The sequence below is a fragment of the Neopelma chrysocephalum genome, unplaced genomic scaffold, assembly GCF_003984885.1.
Source record: "Neopelma chrysocephalum unplaced genomic scaffold, ASM398488v2 Primary Assembly neopelma1_24, whole genome shotgun sequence".
Classification (NCBI taxonomy): Eukaryota; Metazoa; Chordata; class Aves; order Passeriformes; family Pipridae; genus Neopelma; species Neopelma chrysocephalum.
In genome coordinates this window covers 3,372,148-3,388,624 of record NW_020897693.1, presented here as the reverse complement: position 1 = coordinate 3,388,624, position 16,477 = coordinate 3,372,148, and the positions used below count along the sequence as shown (strand labels likewise).

At 35.7% G+C, this 16,477-nt stretch overlaps 1 protein-coding gene across 5 annotated transcripts in view; it reads right to left on the bottom strand.

Moving 5' to 3' along the window:
• The window catches only part of SBF2 (SET binding factor 2), a 256,955-nt gene that overhangs the window by 44,000 nt on the left and 196,478 nt on the right, over positions 1-16,477 (bottom strand). For all 5 annotated transcript variants that reach the window (XM_027700345.1, XM_027700310.1, XM_027700327.1 and 2 more), the window contains exons 18-26: positions 12,752-12,922; positions 11,168-11,430; positions 9,750-9,922; positions 9,421-9,494; positions 8,843-9,038; positions 7,561-7,688; positions 5,153-5,328; positions 4,095-4,240; positions 60-258 (exon numbers count right to left, since the gene is read on the bottom strand). In XM_027700345.1, coding sequence (XP_027556146.1) covers positions 60-258; positions 4,095-4,240; positions 5,153-5,328; positions 7,561-7,688; positions 8,843-9,038; positions 9,421-9,494; positions 9,750-9,922; positions 11,168-11,430; positions 12,752-12,922 — 1,526 coding nt within the window. The remainder of the gene's footprint in view (positions 1-59; positions 259-4,094; positions 4,241-5,152; positions 5,329-7,560; positions 7,689-8,842; positions 9,039-9,420; positions 9,495-9,749; positions 9,923-11,167; positions 11,431-12,751; positions 12,923-16,477) is intronic.

Sequence of the window (16,477 nt, the reverse complement as noted above, 5' to 3'; positions counted from 1 at the left end):
TGCAAATATACATATACGTGCCTCTACTTTCAACTCCTTAACCGAGTTGGTAAACTCACCTCCTGCAAAGTGAATACATCCTGTTCAGTGCAGTTATTCTTAAGTACTCTGTTTTTGAGCGAGAAGAGTTAGTGCTGATGGTCCCCAGTCCCAAACGCTGGTAGTCTCTGAAACAGGCTCTTTCTACTAATTGCTCCATTGTTGATTTTTCTGATGCTTTCAGAGTACCTCCTGTGTGCATTTCGCTGTCGTCTGAAACTAAAGTCAAAAATCTTCAGGAGTTTGTGACTGGAGGCCGGAAGGTACACAGAAAACAGTGCTACTTTCTTCTAAACAAAATATTGTTCTGTCTTACTCTCAGTGACAAGTGGCAAGAACTAAGGCATACAAACCACAGTTTATAAAATTTATAAACAATAAAATAGTATCTTAGGAAACCTGACTCTATCGCGCAGTTACCTCCAGCACTTGTGGCTGGCATGGCTGACATCTCTCTTGCTAAAATCCTGGGAAAAGTCATCTCACATATTCATTTGAACCAAAGACAGATAATATTTTTTACAAATTTACAAATTATTTACGAATTCTTTACAAATTCATTACACATTCAAGACAAAAATGGACCACACAATTCTGTTATTTTTAAACTATCTTCAAAAGAGGTATGATCTCTTAAAGGCTTGGTTCAACTTAAAAAAAGTTTCAGTGTTCTAATTTCACAACAGATGACTGTTGGTTTCTTAATGTCTCTGTTTTGATGTCAAACAGCGTCAAACAGCATCAAACAGCAGCTTTCTTCAGCCGTGCACATCAGCTGCACTTCCCAAAGCAGAAAAACCTTCAACTATGAGAGATAAAAAACTATGTCACAAGTTCAAACTACTCTGAAATTCAAGTCAAGCAAGGTCTTCGTACAAAACCTGCCACCTGCCTGTTAGTGACACTTCTAGCTATTTCCAAATACTTCTGAAAGTAGATTTACTGCTCACAGCATGTATCAGTTACTTGCTACCACCTCAAGCATTGAAATATGTGTGTATGAGAAGTATTTCTTCAAGAATGATGCCCTGGAAAGTACATAAGGATTTAAATTTAAAACAGCACTTCATAACACTGGAAATTAAAATTATTTTAAAAAATTAAAATTATGATATAATTAAAATTTTACTGGCAGTAAACAACATTCAGAATTTACAGTAGTACCTATACAGATTTTTTTTTTCTGTGCATCTTAGCATAAAAGCTGAATGAGTCATGTTTTTTGCCCTTTCAGCTCATCAAACAAAATAAAAAATTCTCTATTTGATCTAAATAACAGAGTTTAATACTGTGGATATCTCCTCTTTTTCCTGTGTTTTCATATTTGTCATGGTAAAAAAGAAGTTACACAACATTTAAAGTATGAAGTGTACTAATGAGAAAAAAAATTAAATGAGTTTTAGAATTAATTTTATTTTTGGTCATACAGAAACTTGGTATTTAACAGATTTCAATGGAAAACTGTAACTGACCCAGGTAAGATGAGGTTGCATTTTTCGAAATACTTTTTTCTAAATGTACTTTTCTCTCATGAAAGCAGGTATACTGGTGATCAGCATTTGCAAAACACTTTCCTGTGCATAAAAAGCTAGAGATAAGAGCTCATATCAATGTCCTTAACCTGGAGAGACAACACAATATCTTCAACTTGATTTATTTGATTTTGAAAAGATGAGGGATAAACCCCCTATTTTACTGTTCTTGAGACATGACTATTTGCAAAAGCAGGTTTTGCAGTCTCTTGTTTTATTAAACACACCAATATGATCACCTATAAGAAACGGAATTTATTAGTGATTTAGAGATTATAAACTCTGAAAATAAAATGATGAGGAGGAATTGGAGAGAAGTTAGGTGTTCACTGGCAACAAATAATAACTACAGTGTCTAGTTTTGGAAATCACATTGTAAGTTACACGTGGACTAGTTTAAGAAGTCTGAGAAAAGAGCAATGAAGATGATCATAAGCCTATCAAGACTAATAAACAAAGAACTGAAAAAAAGAACTGTGGATATTTAATATCCAGAAAAGAACACAGAAATATTACAATAGGCCATAAATACATTAAACTGCAATCAGAATGAAGGAATTCATCTCTTCTATATGTATACAGAGGCAGAGTAAGAAATGAAGGCATCAAATTGCAGCAAGATGATGTTTAGTCCTGAATATTAGAAAGTTGCTTGTTTTCCTCCAGCATTAAGGATGGTTGTATGATCTGCCTAGAGTTGTGAAACCCTCATCTTTGAAAGCTTCTAAGAAAAAGTTAGGTAAACACCTACAAGGAACAGTTTACATATGTTGATCTTGCCCTGGGGCAGAGAGATGGACTAGTTGACCTCTTGAAGTTCCTTCCAACCCCATCTTTAACATTTCTTTTTTAAGACAATGCATTACCTGCTGCAGATAGTTCCTGTTTGACTCATTGTTGGTAAAGCTGCATAGTTTCCCATACTTCAGTTTTTGAGACTTGCAAACAAGTCAAAAACACAGCAGTCAAGATAAAAGAAATTGCAGTGATTACTTCCTATGGCTATTTGTACTCTGTCTGAAACAGAGTCACTCACCACTGTTGTCAGCTGACTATACCTGATGTGCTAGTGCTGCATGAAGAGAAAAGCAAACTGTTAGCTCTTGGTCACCTTACACATTCCCAGCCAAAACATCTGTAGAACAGCAGGCCTGAAGACTCACCATAATTTATATTTTTATATTTTTGTTAGGGGAGGAACAAATATATATTCACTAATGTTTATATAACACCTGTGTTCACGGAAGAACACAGTTGTTTTGTGTATCAGCAATGCAAAAACTTAAAATTTCTTCATCATCAAGGGCAGTATGACTACACAGGTATGACTGTGCTTTGTGTCTCTGGGTGAAGGACACAAAATCACCCCCAAATCACCCAGGTACAGCCTGCAGAATTGCTTCTGACCCAAAGAATCTGAACAGAACATCAGAACACATGCTAACTCAGCCCTTAAGGAAGATGCTGGAAATTCAATTAAGAAAGTAATTTTTCAGTACTCTAAAGACATTCTGTATTTTCTAAATCTTTGGTTTTGCCTTTTTCTCACCACTTTACCTGGAATGAAAGAAGAGAATCAATATTTTTCAGCTCAACTGGAATGGCTTTCTTCCATTTTGGAGAGATCAGAGACAGTGCTTTAGTCCTGCTTTGGACAACTTTCACACATCTGCTCATAAGTCACATAAGTTGCCCTGCTCAATGACCAAATATTCAAAAAGAAAATTTGGCTCGTTTGATGTTTTGAAGAAATTATCAGTGTTTGATAAACACTCAATTATCTGAGATGCTTATGTTTTTTTAAAAAGAAAGAATGGTATGACAAAACAACACCTGTTTATGTACAGGAGAATCTGGTTCCCTCTAGTGGTTTATTATAAATTAGCAGTGGTCCAGATAAGGATATATTGACAGCACCACACGGAAAGAAAAGAAGATTTTCGGAGAAAGTCAAACTCCACACCATAACACAAACAGCACAAAGTGCCCAAATCCCCTTTACCTTCTGCCCCAAATCCTTCCAACCAAAATTTTGGAAAGTGGTATATTCAATAGTAATGACATCTGCTGCTTTCAGAAATCATTTGTCAGTTCCACATCCACAAAAGCCTCCAATAATGTTTGCTCATTCTTGCATCTCACCAGTTACTGCTTTCTCATCATAGACTAATTGCAGATGTCAGATGTACAAAGATAAATGGAGGTTACAGCATGCTTCTGTGCTGTTTCATCTATGCTAGTGTGATGTAAAAAAAATGATCTAAAAGATACGATATCTAAATAGTTTGATAATAAAAATTAATCTCATACTTCACCATACCACTCAATTAAGTCAACTTCCTCTTCTGCCTTGTCATGGCAGAAGAAAACACTCACTAAACGTACAGATTTGAAACCCTTCTCTTTCCTGTCCAGGAAGACTCTTCGATTTCATTTTGAAAACATTTCTTATTCAATAGACTGGAAAGGAAGCATAATAGGACAGACTTATTAAAAACATGGAAAAAAGTATTTTACTATTACCAGAGATATCATCATCTTCATTCCAGCCTGGGCGATTCCCTCTTTCTTCCACTATTGTGCCTGTCTTCTTCTTTAATAAATACTGGCGTCCAATTGTCATCTTCCCGGCACGTTTTGCTCCTTTCACAATGCTTTTTGAGAAGGTACTATAAATTCAAAGCAAGAAAAATATTTAGAAAGATGCATATTATTCTCCCTAATAGCATTTACAGATTTCTATGATGAACACAAATAAAATGTATTTGATAATTTTTCACTTAATACAAAGTCGATAATTGTAAACTTCAGAAAAATTACTTCCTATATTAATTTTTAAACACAAATTTTATTACTTTGAGATAAATTTATGTCTATAATGTCTAATGGCAATGAATAAGCAGAAATGATCTTTCTTTAGGTATTTTTATTTTGCTGGCAATGTGATAGATCTAGAAAGTTGACAAAGTAAAGGCAGGAAAGATAAAAATTACCTTAAACTTTTAGAATTTCATGACTACCTTGGGATTCTACTTTTCTGTGTCAACAATGCAATAATCAACAGAAAATCACAGGAGCTATCACTCTGGAATAGACTAATGATGCTGCTGGTCCAGTAAAATTAATGTATAATATAAAACTTAAAAGTAGAGCTAAAGTTCAAACTCTAAATTAAAAACCACTAGAGCAAATGCACAGAGTAAAATTAATTCTAATCCAGATTAGGTTGTTAACCTATAATACACTATGAATCTTGTTTCCATGTTGTCACAGGTTGCACAGCTCAAGATGCTACTTATATTTTCAAAACATAAGTATATTTCAAAATGTAATAAGATGCCTGTCCAAACCTACTGCGTCAAGAAATTTAGATAAATAATATAATTTCCATATCAAGTAAACATCTGTATCATACTAATCTACCTCTTGTTCAGGAAATATAAAGAGATGCAGAATAGCAATCACTTATTTTGACATTTCTGAAAAGTGATCTACATTTGTGCAAAGCTCTCAGACTGTTCAATCTGCTTGACTAATACAAAACAAGAACATCAGCAATAAAAGAAGAAGAAAGTCTATACCGGAATGAAGTGTTCTTTTCTTTCTGTTTTGGTAAAATTATCTGTGGTGCTGTTTGCCCAGCTGCGAATGCAAAAGTGCTGAAGATAGACTGGGGATAACGGAACTTCATTAACTGTTTCTTAAATATTTCCACCACTTCGGGACTTACTTCTTCATCAAATGCTACTTTAATTAACTGCATATTAAAGACATGACATGTTAGAAACTGAAAAAAAATAAACTACAGAATTACAGAAATTAAAAGATTCTAAAATTCATTAGCAAAATTTTCATACTTACGCAGTACTATGCCTGTCAGAAAATACAAATATATTTACATATATCTTATTTATTTTGAGGGATATTACACATTTTAATAATTTTTTTTATTTACTTTTTAAATTTATGCCCTAATACTAAGGTATTTTCACTAAGAAGCATCTGGAATTCTCATAATATCAAATACAAAATATTTTGGTAAATCCAAGTAGTAGTGCTGGCACTAAGATGTCTCCAACAGTTCAAATACTGGTCACATGGGACAGCTTAGTTTGGAAATATTCTGCCAGCTCTGCCACTATACTGGGAACTAAGGTTGGTAATGCACTTCAAAGACTCTCACCAAAGCAATGATTCCAGCATTCATATGTCACAACCATTATATTTCTATTACTTAGACAGTCCAATTTTTGCCTTACCTTGCAAACTATAGAAAACTGGTCATAACAAAAATGTGATCATGAAATCTGGTCCTTAGAAAGGAAATAACCTTATGCTATTCAACGCTGATCCCTCCACTTGACTAAAAACATTTTTTTTAAAAATTTGGGGAGAAAAGAAAATCCCATCCAATCATTCTCATCCAAAAGGAAGACAGTCAATAATTCAGGGAAAAAAAAAAGAGACAGAAAGTACGGAATCCATAAAAAGGCCCAAAAGAACTTCAAGAATGTGGAAAAAGCAAACAAAGAAATATCCTAGAGCTTTACTCTTGAGCGCATACCTAGACACCTTTTGAATGTATTTTGCTTGCCATCCAGAAGGTGGATTTCATCCTTGCTTTTCTAATTCAACTTATTTTGTAAATACTTTCCAAATGACTAATAACTTTGTTGTTCTAGGACCTCCTTGAAAAGAGCTCTTCACTCTTTCGGGGTAATGCTGATCTGAAGTTTTAGAGATTAAATAGCATAACTGCACACAAAACCATCTGAAAAATCATTATTAATAAACAAAGAGGAGGGGCTATTTCATACTGCACTGAACTCTGGCTGTTACATAGGGAACAGAGAGTAAACTGTTTGCTGATTGTTTTTGTTCTCATAACCTAATACAAAACTATGCTAAACAAAAGCAAAGATGATGTTTGACCTGAATCCAGCACTAAAAACACTGTGTCTGTATTTACCACATCGCTGAAGCATGCTAACTATTCTGGTAAAAAGATTCCCGGAAAATAAGAGTCCTCTCACAAGTCCACAAGAACAACACTTCTTTGCTTATTTTACTCACTTGTATTCCTAATCTTATGCTCTTGAAGAGGATATTGAAGGATGATTAGCTAAATAATGTCGGTTATTGTAAGGAATTAGTAAAATGCTGATGATCCAGGTTGTTATGTTTTCAAATGTTAAGAGTTATTGTTCTCAATGAAAATATACTTCTTCAGTCAGTCAACCCAACAAAGTATTTCATATCTTAAGCACTGCATTCTACTTTCAGTCCATGATATAAAATTCTTTGCTTTCAACTTTCAATCTCTTATAGTTTGACCACAGCCAATATCCCCATCAAGGGGAAGAATTCAGGGAAGACTTCAGGATTCCTAATTCTTAGAAGCCCATCTCTGTCAACTGCCCTGCAGTGCATGCTTCTGTTGAACACACTGAGGAGGATCCTACAGATAGGAAAATTCCAGGATCTGTGCCAGTCATATAGAGGCTCACTGGTTCTGGTCCATGGTGGCTACTCTAAAGACTCCTGGAAGTGCAGCTTCCACATGCGACATACCATGACTTTGTCATGGATTTTAACAGAAAGCTGGTAAAGTGTCAAGTGTTGAGAAGAAACCAACACTTATAGCTTTTCCATATTCATTCCATGTAGCTGGAGGAGAGAGAAAGCATGTTTCCATTGGTCTGCATAGGCCTTTACTTACATGAAGATATTCTGGATCCAAAGCAGCCCCTTACTGGATCCAAAACAGACAGGTGAGGAAAGCAGTGAAAGAAATCCAGTGTGAAAATGGTAACCCTCTGTAAATATTCACTGGGTCAAGAAAGGTCAGGGTTTCTATGAGAACTGCATTCTCTGTCGACTTTGCAGGGCAGAAAACTGGACTCTTCACAAACAGCAGGACAAAGAGCTGCTCATAAGTGTATTGAGCTGACTGTGCAGTCACATAAATTTTTCAAAAACTTCCTTTTACCTGAAAGGTAGCTGAACTGATCTGCAGTCCTTCCTGCATACTCTGCTGCAGCTGGTTCTGGATACTGATCTTCTTCTCCTTCGTAACAGATGCAATAGGGAAGCTCCGGATCACTGTCTGCTCTCCAACTGAGGACCACAACACACAGACACTTGTTAGATCACAGAGTCAGATCTGCTTCGGTGATGTTGTCATTTGAAAGGATAGGAATGAGTAAGTACAAAGCAACATGAACATAATGGTAGAGAATTAATTTCAGGCAAAATACCTGAAAAGGTGGTTAATTTCTAAAGCATTATTTGTAATCTGAATTTCTGCTTAATTTCAGCTGGGATGAAAATAGTCTCCTTCCTTCTTTCTACATGATGGAAGTGCACCCCCAAAATTTGGGTTGGTAGGGGGTAAAGAAACGATTTCAAGCTTATTCAAATTTCATATTGCATCATACAACTTATAAACAAGAAATGGTATATATTGATATCTTTACATATGACCACAAACTTTCCACAATAAATTTATACTTTTGAATGGCAATCTGCTTAGAAATGGCAGATGTCAAAATATGAAAATTTATCATTTAGAAGAGCTATTTCCATTACATATTAAAAAAATACTGCATTTACAAACAATAATTTTAGGTAGACTACTAACACAGGAATATTTTTCCTTTAACTTACTTCCAATGTCTGAAAAAAAAAATTATGGGAACCTATGAGTAGTGGAAGCTGCAGATCTCACGTGGATTTTATGTTCTCTCTTAGTGGTGAAGAAGCTTACCAACATTGCTGTGCAAAGCAGCAATATTAAACCAACCTTACAGGTGGAACAGAGATATAAAGATACCAAGCATTTTATTCCATTCTAAAGTCTATGAAAATTACTGAAGTATGATCAGGAATGTCCCTGTTTTCTGTCTCCAGTTTTAGGTAGTCCATAAAAGTCCATGGTGCCATGTGACAGCTACTGAACTTTTCTTTAAGACATGCATATATGATTTTATATTACATAAGTTACTGAAGACAGAACTCTAAATATCTACCAATACATAGGAATAAACAAACCTTTAGCATCTGAAGAAGCAAGCTGCAGTTAAGTGCAAAATCAAAATCAATCATATTCAGTGATAAAAGCTTGTATTAAGAGATTATTTTTATGTAACAAACGAAAAATTATACTGTGAGGTATGTGCATTTTGATGTTGATACTTGAATAGGTGGACAGGCCAGCTCAAAATCCTACCTATCCTGAAGGATCACAATTATAATTGTTTGGATTTTCTTACCCAGTTGGTCATGAGGAGTGCCTTTAAATATAATTCTGTAAGTGGTAAGGAACAAAGCTCCTTCAGCAGGGAGGATATGAGGACCTCCAAGCAGTCCTCCTGTAGCTTCCTCTCTGCCATCAGGATCCAGCAGCACACGGAGACCTTCACAAACAAATTCTTCTCCTGGCAGTAAAATTGGTCGTAGAATTTTGGGCTGATGCAAATAAATGAAATGTGTAAGTGTAATGGCAATATCAGTGTCATACCTCAGTCTAGTTACAATATTTGGTTTTAAAAGCTTCAAAACAAAATTATTATGAGACTGAGTCCAAAGAAGGGAGATGGGGTTTGGACTCAACTAAGAGAAATGGGTCTCAAAAAGCAGTGGGCATGCAATGGCTTGTTTATGATCAGAGGTTTGGCTCTAGTAGTTTCATATTTCATGAGACCAAAGCCAAGCACTTTATTTATCACTGCTGGAAATTTTCTTTTAATGTTTTGATGTTTCCTCCTAACATTATGAGAGGAAAAAAAGATTACTAAATTGCATGATTCTAATACTTGTAAGGAATACAAATATGTTTCATAATACTTGCCTTCTGTATTGGTGGAAGCCGCCTACTCTCACGATGGACAGCCTCCAGAGTCTCTATGTGCATTGCTACAATGCCTGGAAAGCAGGAATACCATAAGTGAAGTCTCACACAATGTGAAAAAGAAAGCTGTAATCTAATTAAAATTCTTGATGCTCTGAAATTCTCAAATTTAAGCATCAAGGGAATAATTATCTAAAATTCAACAGCAATTACAGCCTGGAAAAGAAATCTAACCTTCTGATATAACTGAAAGTAACTGAAACTAAAAAGTGCATTTGTCTCACTAGGAAAAAAAAAGAGTACAAACCACCTTTTGGCACAATTCCTACCTGGTATCATGCAATGCAGCCCCTTGATGTGATCCTGGGTAACTCCACTTTCTGTGCAGACCTTGTCAATAAATCTGGTGATGAAGCGCACAACTGCATTGGCAACGTCATTGTTCTCCGAGTCCTCAAATCCACTCTCAGTGTCATAACTCTCTGCAACACTGCCTGCAATACTACAGGCATAAATAAAAGCAATGTCAAGTGTGAAAAATTCAGCTGTTCATGCACATATGATACCTGGCTAGACAAAGACAAGCTGTGGGGTTTTTCCTCTAGTTACAATTCACAAACCTTGCTAAAAGCATACGGTGGTACCACAGGTACATTGTACTTTCACTGCATTAACACTGGCAAAACTTCATGGATGATGACAGAGAACTTTCCCTTCATGAGCCCAGTGCAGAGAGGCCCACAAGAGAAAAAAGCTCTTTTGAAGTGAGCTCTATGTCTTCTCTTCATAAAGTCAAGTACAGTATTTACAACCCATGGTAAACAAATATCCAGTTATATAGAGAAAGACACATTAAATGCATATTTTGGTTGCAGAGCAAAGGAATCAAAATCTAAAAAGACATAGGAAAAGCTTTTTTGTGCATCAGATAAATGAGCAACTCAGTGATAGATGTACTTTGAACATCTAAAAATGCCTCCCATAATATTAAGGGCCAGATTCATAGATTGCAACATACACCACCAACCACATACAACTCACAGGCATACTGAGCATGCCTGAGATTAGAGGTGTTTAGTCAGAAGAAATCAGTAACAGCATGGGGAGTTTTGTCCTGATAGCCTTTTACTTGATATCAGGGTTTTCACATGGTGTTCTATGATTTTATCAGGTGGGAATTTTGTACAGATTAGTGATAATGAAGACAACAAACAGAGAGGGAGGAAGGTTTGTTATGAAATGTTCTGGATTTGCATGCTAGGGAACATAACTGATGTTATACTCCTCCTGCTTCCTTAGTAATTTAACCTTTGCCATTGTGGTTTAGCCCTCTTGCTTTTTGTGGCCTCAATGCCTTTCCTCCTTGCAGCTGTTGCACAGAAATTGTGATTTTATGGATACTATACAAATGGTTTCTTGATTTTAGGTTCATACACAGGGTTTTTTTCAAGTTACATAAAAACTAACAGAGTGGTTTTCGGGCTGCTGTTTTCTTTCTCACCATATCCTGTGTTTGTCTTCAACATCCATACAACTTTTACGTTCTTTTAAATGGTGGTAAATTACTCGAGATTAAGTTCTGTTATTCAAGAGGAACGATATCGGACTTCTGCTCTCCTTAACTAATGAACTTGAAAAGAAGTGAAGAAACTGAAATAATCCGGTATTTAGAATAAGCCCTAAAAGGTAAGACCACTCTGCAAACCCTGCAAAACCTGACTGATGAGCACTGACCTCGCAGACCCACCTGTTTGTGACAATGCTGTTGCTTCCGCTCTCCCAGTCACCAGTGGCTGAAGTTCTCAGCAGCTTGTTCTTACTCGTGTCCAGTGGTACCAGCAGATAGACCATGAGGTTGGCAAAATGAATTGCCTGACTGAAAACTGTGCTTTCCTCATTCTGGACTAGCTCCTGCTGCGTCTGTTTATTAAGAGTTGGCCACAATCGCAGCTGCTCGGCAGCCAGGTCCATTGCTGTCTTATCCTGGTCTGAGCTTGCAGAATTCTTCTCCTAGAAGACATACAGAAAGAAATATAAAGACACAGAAGAAATAATAAAGCTAAACTTAAAGAATGATGTTTAGTCAAAACTTCATTTATTAAATTTCTTAATAAAATTCTTCAGTTATTTAAATGATATAGTCATTTAAAAAGAAAAAGCAAATAACTACACTCAGTAGGGTCTAGGGAGAGTTATGATTATGGGAACTGAGCTTTGAAAGTGGTTTACTGAAATACACAAGTAGCACAACGTAGACAGATCTAAATAACATAATTTCTTTTGAGATCTTTTCTATGTCGTACAATGTTCCCTGTTTCTTCAGAGTGGTTTACTGACTTTAATATAGCTCCCCTCCTGAGCTTATCCACTTAGCTCACATATGAACAAGCATAAATCAGATTGAGAATCAACATGCAGCTCATTGCCTGATCCAGGCGATATTCTCCAAATTCCTAGGATGCTCAGGTGAGAGAAGCTTGCCTATAAATAGTTTCCAGACCAGCTGAAACATTCATGTTTTAATATGTTGGAGTCCAATTCTAGCATTAGCTTGAAGCAAACTAGGTAGATGGCACACAATCAAACTACAATAAAGGAATCTGGCAGCCAATATTAGCGACCTAATGCCTGATGTTAAATTAATTAAGGACTAGATATCTTGCAAATGCTTTTTCCATACTAAGTTGAGCTAATTTTCCATATAAACACATGTGAGAGTTTAAAGGAGATGCTTCCCTGTAAGTGCTACTGTTCTTCACATTTTTCTTTACATAGTGTCAGATTGTAGGAGGTTCCCTGTACACAAACCCACAGTCCTTTTCTCTTTATCCCTGAAATGTCTTTGCAGTTCTTCATTCTGACTACTATTTCTAGGAATAGCTCTGTCTGTTTTACTTCCTCTCTTTACAACACTGTATACTTTGGGTAGCATATACTTTTCAGTCACATAGTTGATAGTGATATTTTCATAAAAGAAGAGAGATTACAAGTGGCTGTTTTCTATGTGTATGTGCTCCTTAAAAAAACCCCATAATCTAATTTTAGCATGCTGCAAGGCATCCCATTATACTACTCTCGGGAAAAATATACACATTAGAGTGTGGAAAATTCTACAAAAGGTCTTTGTTTGAAAAATCGTAAATGCAATATCAGATTATAATGCTTTGCAAATAAATGTACATTTTTATTATTTCTCATGTTATTGTATGCTGCGTAATATGGGGAAATGAAAGAAAAATACGCAGAATAACTTGGTTCTCTGCAACTTAGGAGACAATTAAAATGTGAATAAAAATACTCCTTTAACATTTACTTTCATGTATTTTCCTACCTTTTGTTTTAACTGTACTGCATGGTTGTCATCTTTGGCTGTAAGGTAAAGGGCACGAACTTGATTTTGCACGTTGCTGTAAAAGGTTGTTTCCCAAAACTGTTGGTTAGTCCAGATAGGATGATCTTGTACACAGGTGTAAGCAAACTGACTAACTCCAGGTGCTAATTTCTGAAAGTAAAAAATGTGCAAAGTTAACAAATAAGTCCTATTTTTTAATTTCTTTCAAAGGCTATGACTTGAGTACTGAAATATAAATACATATATTTTTATATAGGTATAGATATAGATATACATAAAATTAATTGTATAGACTGAAATATGCCACTGAGTTCTTCCAAAAAACTTCATTTGTTGCAACAGCAGAAGATTAGATAAATTGTTATCTTCAGTGTTATTTACTGTACTCTATGACCCAAATCCAGCTTCTGAAAGTGTGCTAAATTGGGTATGTTCTTTGAAGTCACAAGGGTCTGGATCACTGTAAGGTCTCAAACAAACCCAGGATTGTTACAGCATTAGTCATTATGAATGAACCATTTTTTTCAAGTAGATTTATTTATTTAGGTTGCAGTAGTCTCCCAGTGAGTTGTTTAATATTCCTGATAACAATATACAATGAAAGGAAATTCATTTCAATAATCTGAATCATGAAGAATGAAATCCTTTATCATATATTCTTACTTTTTGAAAAGAAGAAGGTCACAAAAAAACCCCCTGTGTTGTATACTGCATGTAGCAAAGAAGGAGGTAATCTAAATATCTGCTTTGATTATTTCTGCAGTAGAACTGAAGAATAAAGTATATTACTGGGTGCCTCATTTAATGAATTTCAGTCACAATACTACCCATACCTGAAATACACACTATATCTAGAACTTAAATTTCATTTTGGTATTATGTTGTAAACCGCTTTCCTGGAGAGCATGACTACTACTCAATTTAATATTTGCAGTTGTACAACTGTTCACAACAGCCAGTACATATAAAACTCTCTTAGCAGGCACTTGGGCATCCAAATGGAAGGCTAGGAAATTACAACTGAAAATTTTAGAGTCTGGTTTACAGATTTCTGGTTTTGCAATTCTTCAAACTGTGTTTTCCACACTATGCTCTTCCAAGTACATCATGAACTAAAAGTCCTGATCATGTGCCATGTATTCATTCCTTATCAAAGGACCTTATTCCAAAGTCCTTTCAAATTGTATGTTGAGAAAATGCTATGTGACATGCTAATAAAATTTACCCAATCAAAACGCCTCCTTGTGATTGACCATCAAAAAGTGAGCAATAAATTGTTTATTTAATCATGCAGAATATCATCAAAATTTCTTGGTAAACTGTTACAAAATCTAAACATGTAGAAGATTCAAAATGTGATTTTGTTTATTAAATACAGATTGAAAGAGAAGATAGTTGGTTTGTTTAACAGATGCCCAAGTTTCAGTTGTGGTGATGTTTTATGGCAGCTCACAGGAAACAATAACTGATCACACATTAACAGCTCCCACACCTGATCCAGCTGTTAAATCACAGAACAGGTCTGCACAAACACTACAGACCTTTGTAGTGACTGCTGAACATCCCTTAAAAAAACCTAAGGCATACAAAATATACACTAACTCTTTCATATTTTTATATATAAAAATATATAAATATTATACAATTATCTTACTATATATAATAAATATTTTATATATATAAAATGCACTATGTCAAGCCTATTAATTAGCAGGACAACTAACTGTATATGAAAATGAGTCTTCTAATACTAAAAAAAAATTGAGAAAAATGTTACAAAATATAAAGGAGGACTACCTCCTTCCTCCTCTAAAGCCACCTCCTTTACAGCAATCTTACTTCTGCAAGAGCAGGACACGTCATGAATCTTTCATTGTTGGAAGATGTGGTAGCTCAAAATGGCCTCATTTGTTCAGCTGTGGTAATTACCACAGGCCCCACAGCAGGGATTTGCCCCAATCATTCACCTAATTAAAAATCCAGATGCACAAAAGCCTGTGTTACAGAGGAATGGGGATGATGGGTAAATCGTGGAATATAAATATGGACAACATATCTTGAAAGCCATATCATGACTTTTACTTTGATTTATTCTTCGTTTTTTTTCACCAGCAGTAATTCTCAGTCACAACAGATTTGCAAAAAGGGAGTATGATGTGTCAGGAAAAGGGGAAAGGAACAAAAGGGGAAAGGGGAAAAAAGGGGGAAATGAAAAAGGAGAAGGGAGAAAGAAAGGGGAAAGGAAAACACTTGTTGAAGCCCAGCTAGCTGGTAGTTAGCTCATGCCAATTTGTGTAGTAAATGCCACACAAAGGAGTGAATTGACTATCAGCCTCTTCAGTCGCCTTTGATGCCTCGGCCCAAATCAGGCAATTGTGTAAACTAGGTGAAGAGGGGGTGATCTTTGACACAAAAGCAAAAGAAAGTTCAAGTTCATAACTCTGGGTCCACAGCAACAGTGTTGCAGATATAAAAATGAAATAAATGATTTTCACACAGGGACAAACATGACAGGAAAGCTGAGGGGCTTTTAGATGCTCTTCCTGTGCTCATAATTTAAAAACATGAACAGCCATTTCAATAGATAATTTTTAAACAAGGGAGATTTATGTTCAAATGTAACAACATAAATCAACGCTGACAATAAGTCCTAGACAAACTAAAAACATTTTGTTTAAGGAAGGATGAAAAAAACCACATCAAAAAGCTCAGCGATCATAAATGTTATCCTTCTCATCACCTGCATGTGTCGAAACAAATGGCAAAACCTGATATTGGCCAGAGCACAGAATCAAAATCAGGACTTCTAGTTCCTGGCTCTACCAGTTATTTTGGGCAAAATCACTTTGGATTCTCAGTTTGTTTCAGTCAGTTTGTCTGCAAAAGAGGAATATGAATACCAGCCTCAAGAAGCACACTGTTGTTCCATGGACTAAAAATACTCTTGGTACAAATATAAGCATTCCATAAAGCTTGCAGTGTCTATATTCTTTATCCTGGGAGTGCTTAGTCAGCCCACTTGACTAGAATGGAAGCTAATCTAACACATCAAAAGGACCCCAATGTTGTATTCAAAACAATTGGCTCAGAAATTCTCCAATTTAATTAAAACAGTAGTTCGGTGTTTTCCATCAAGAAATACTATACATATAAGACATATATTCACCCAGCTTTCCATAGGACAGCTAAACTACATTGGTATTTATGCTCTTCCTCTCTGTCCTGATAATTCACTTCTGCCAGACAGAATGAACGTAGGAGGCAGCAAAAGAATTTCCTACTTGTAAGGGAGGATTTAGAGACTGACAGCTTAAAAAAGACCCCAGAAGAAAATTATAAAAATAGTTCTGAACTGCTGAAGTCCTCGTTCTGACAGCTTAAAGGAGCATTGAGGTGTAAACTGTAACAACCAACAGGAAATTGGTTAACTTCTGCAAAGGACATTGAATACTTCCAATAGACTAACAGAACTTAAAAAAGTCCAAACAGCTCCCTCCCAAATTATGTATGAAACAGATGTTACCCATATCAAAACGATGCATTACATTCTATAGTTTGTGAAACACAACGTAGATTTGGGACTTGCTACATGTGGCTATAATATAGGCAACTTCTTGAATTCAGGAATTATCTTTCCATTATTTCCACCTTACTGAGGGGTACTGGATAACACCTGCCTAGAATTTTTTCCCTGCTTCCCTACAT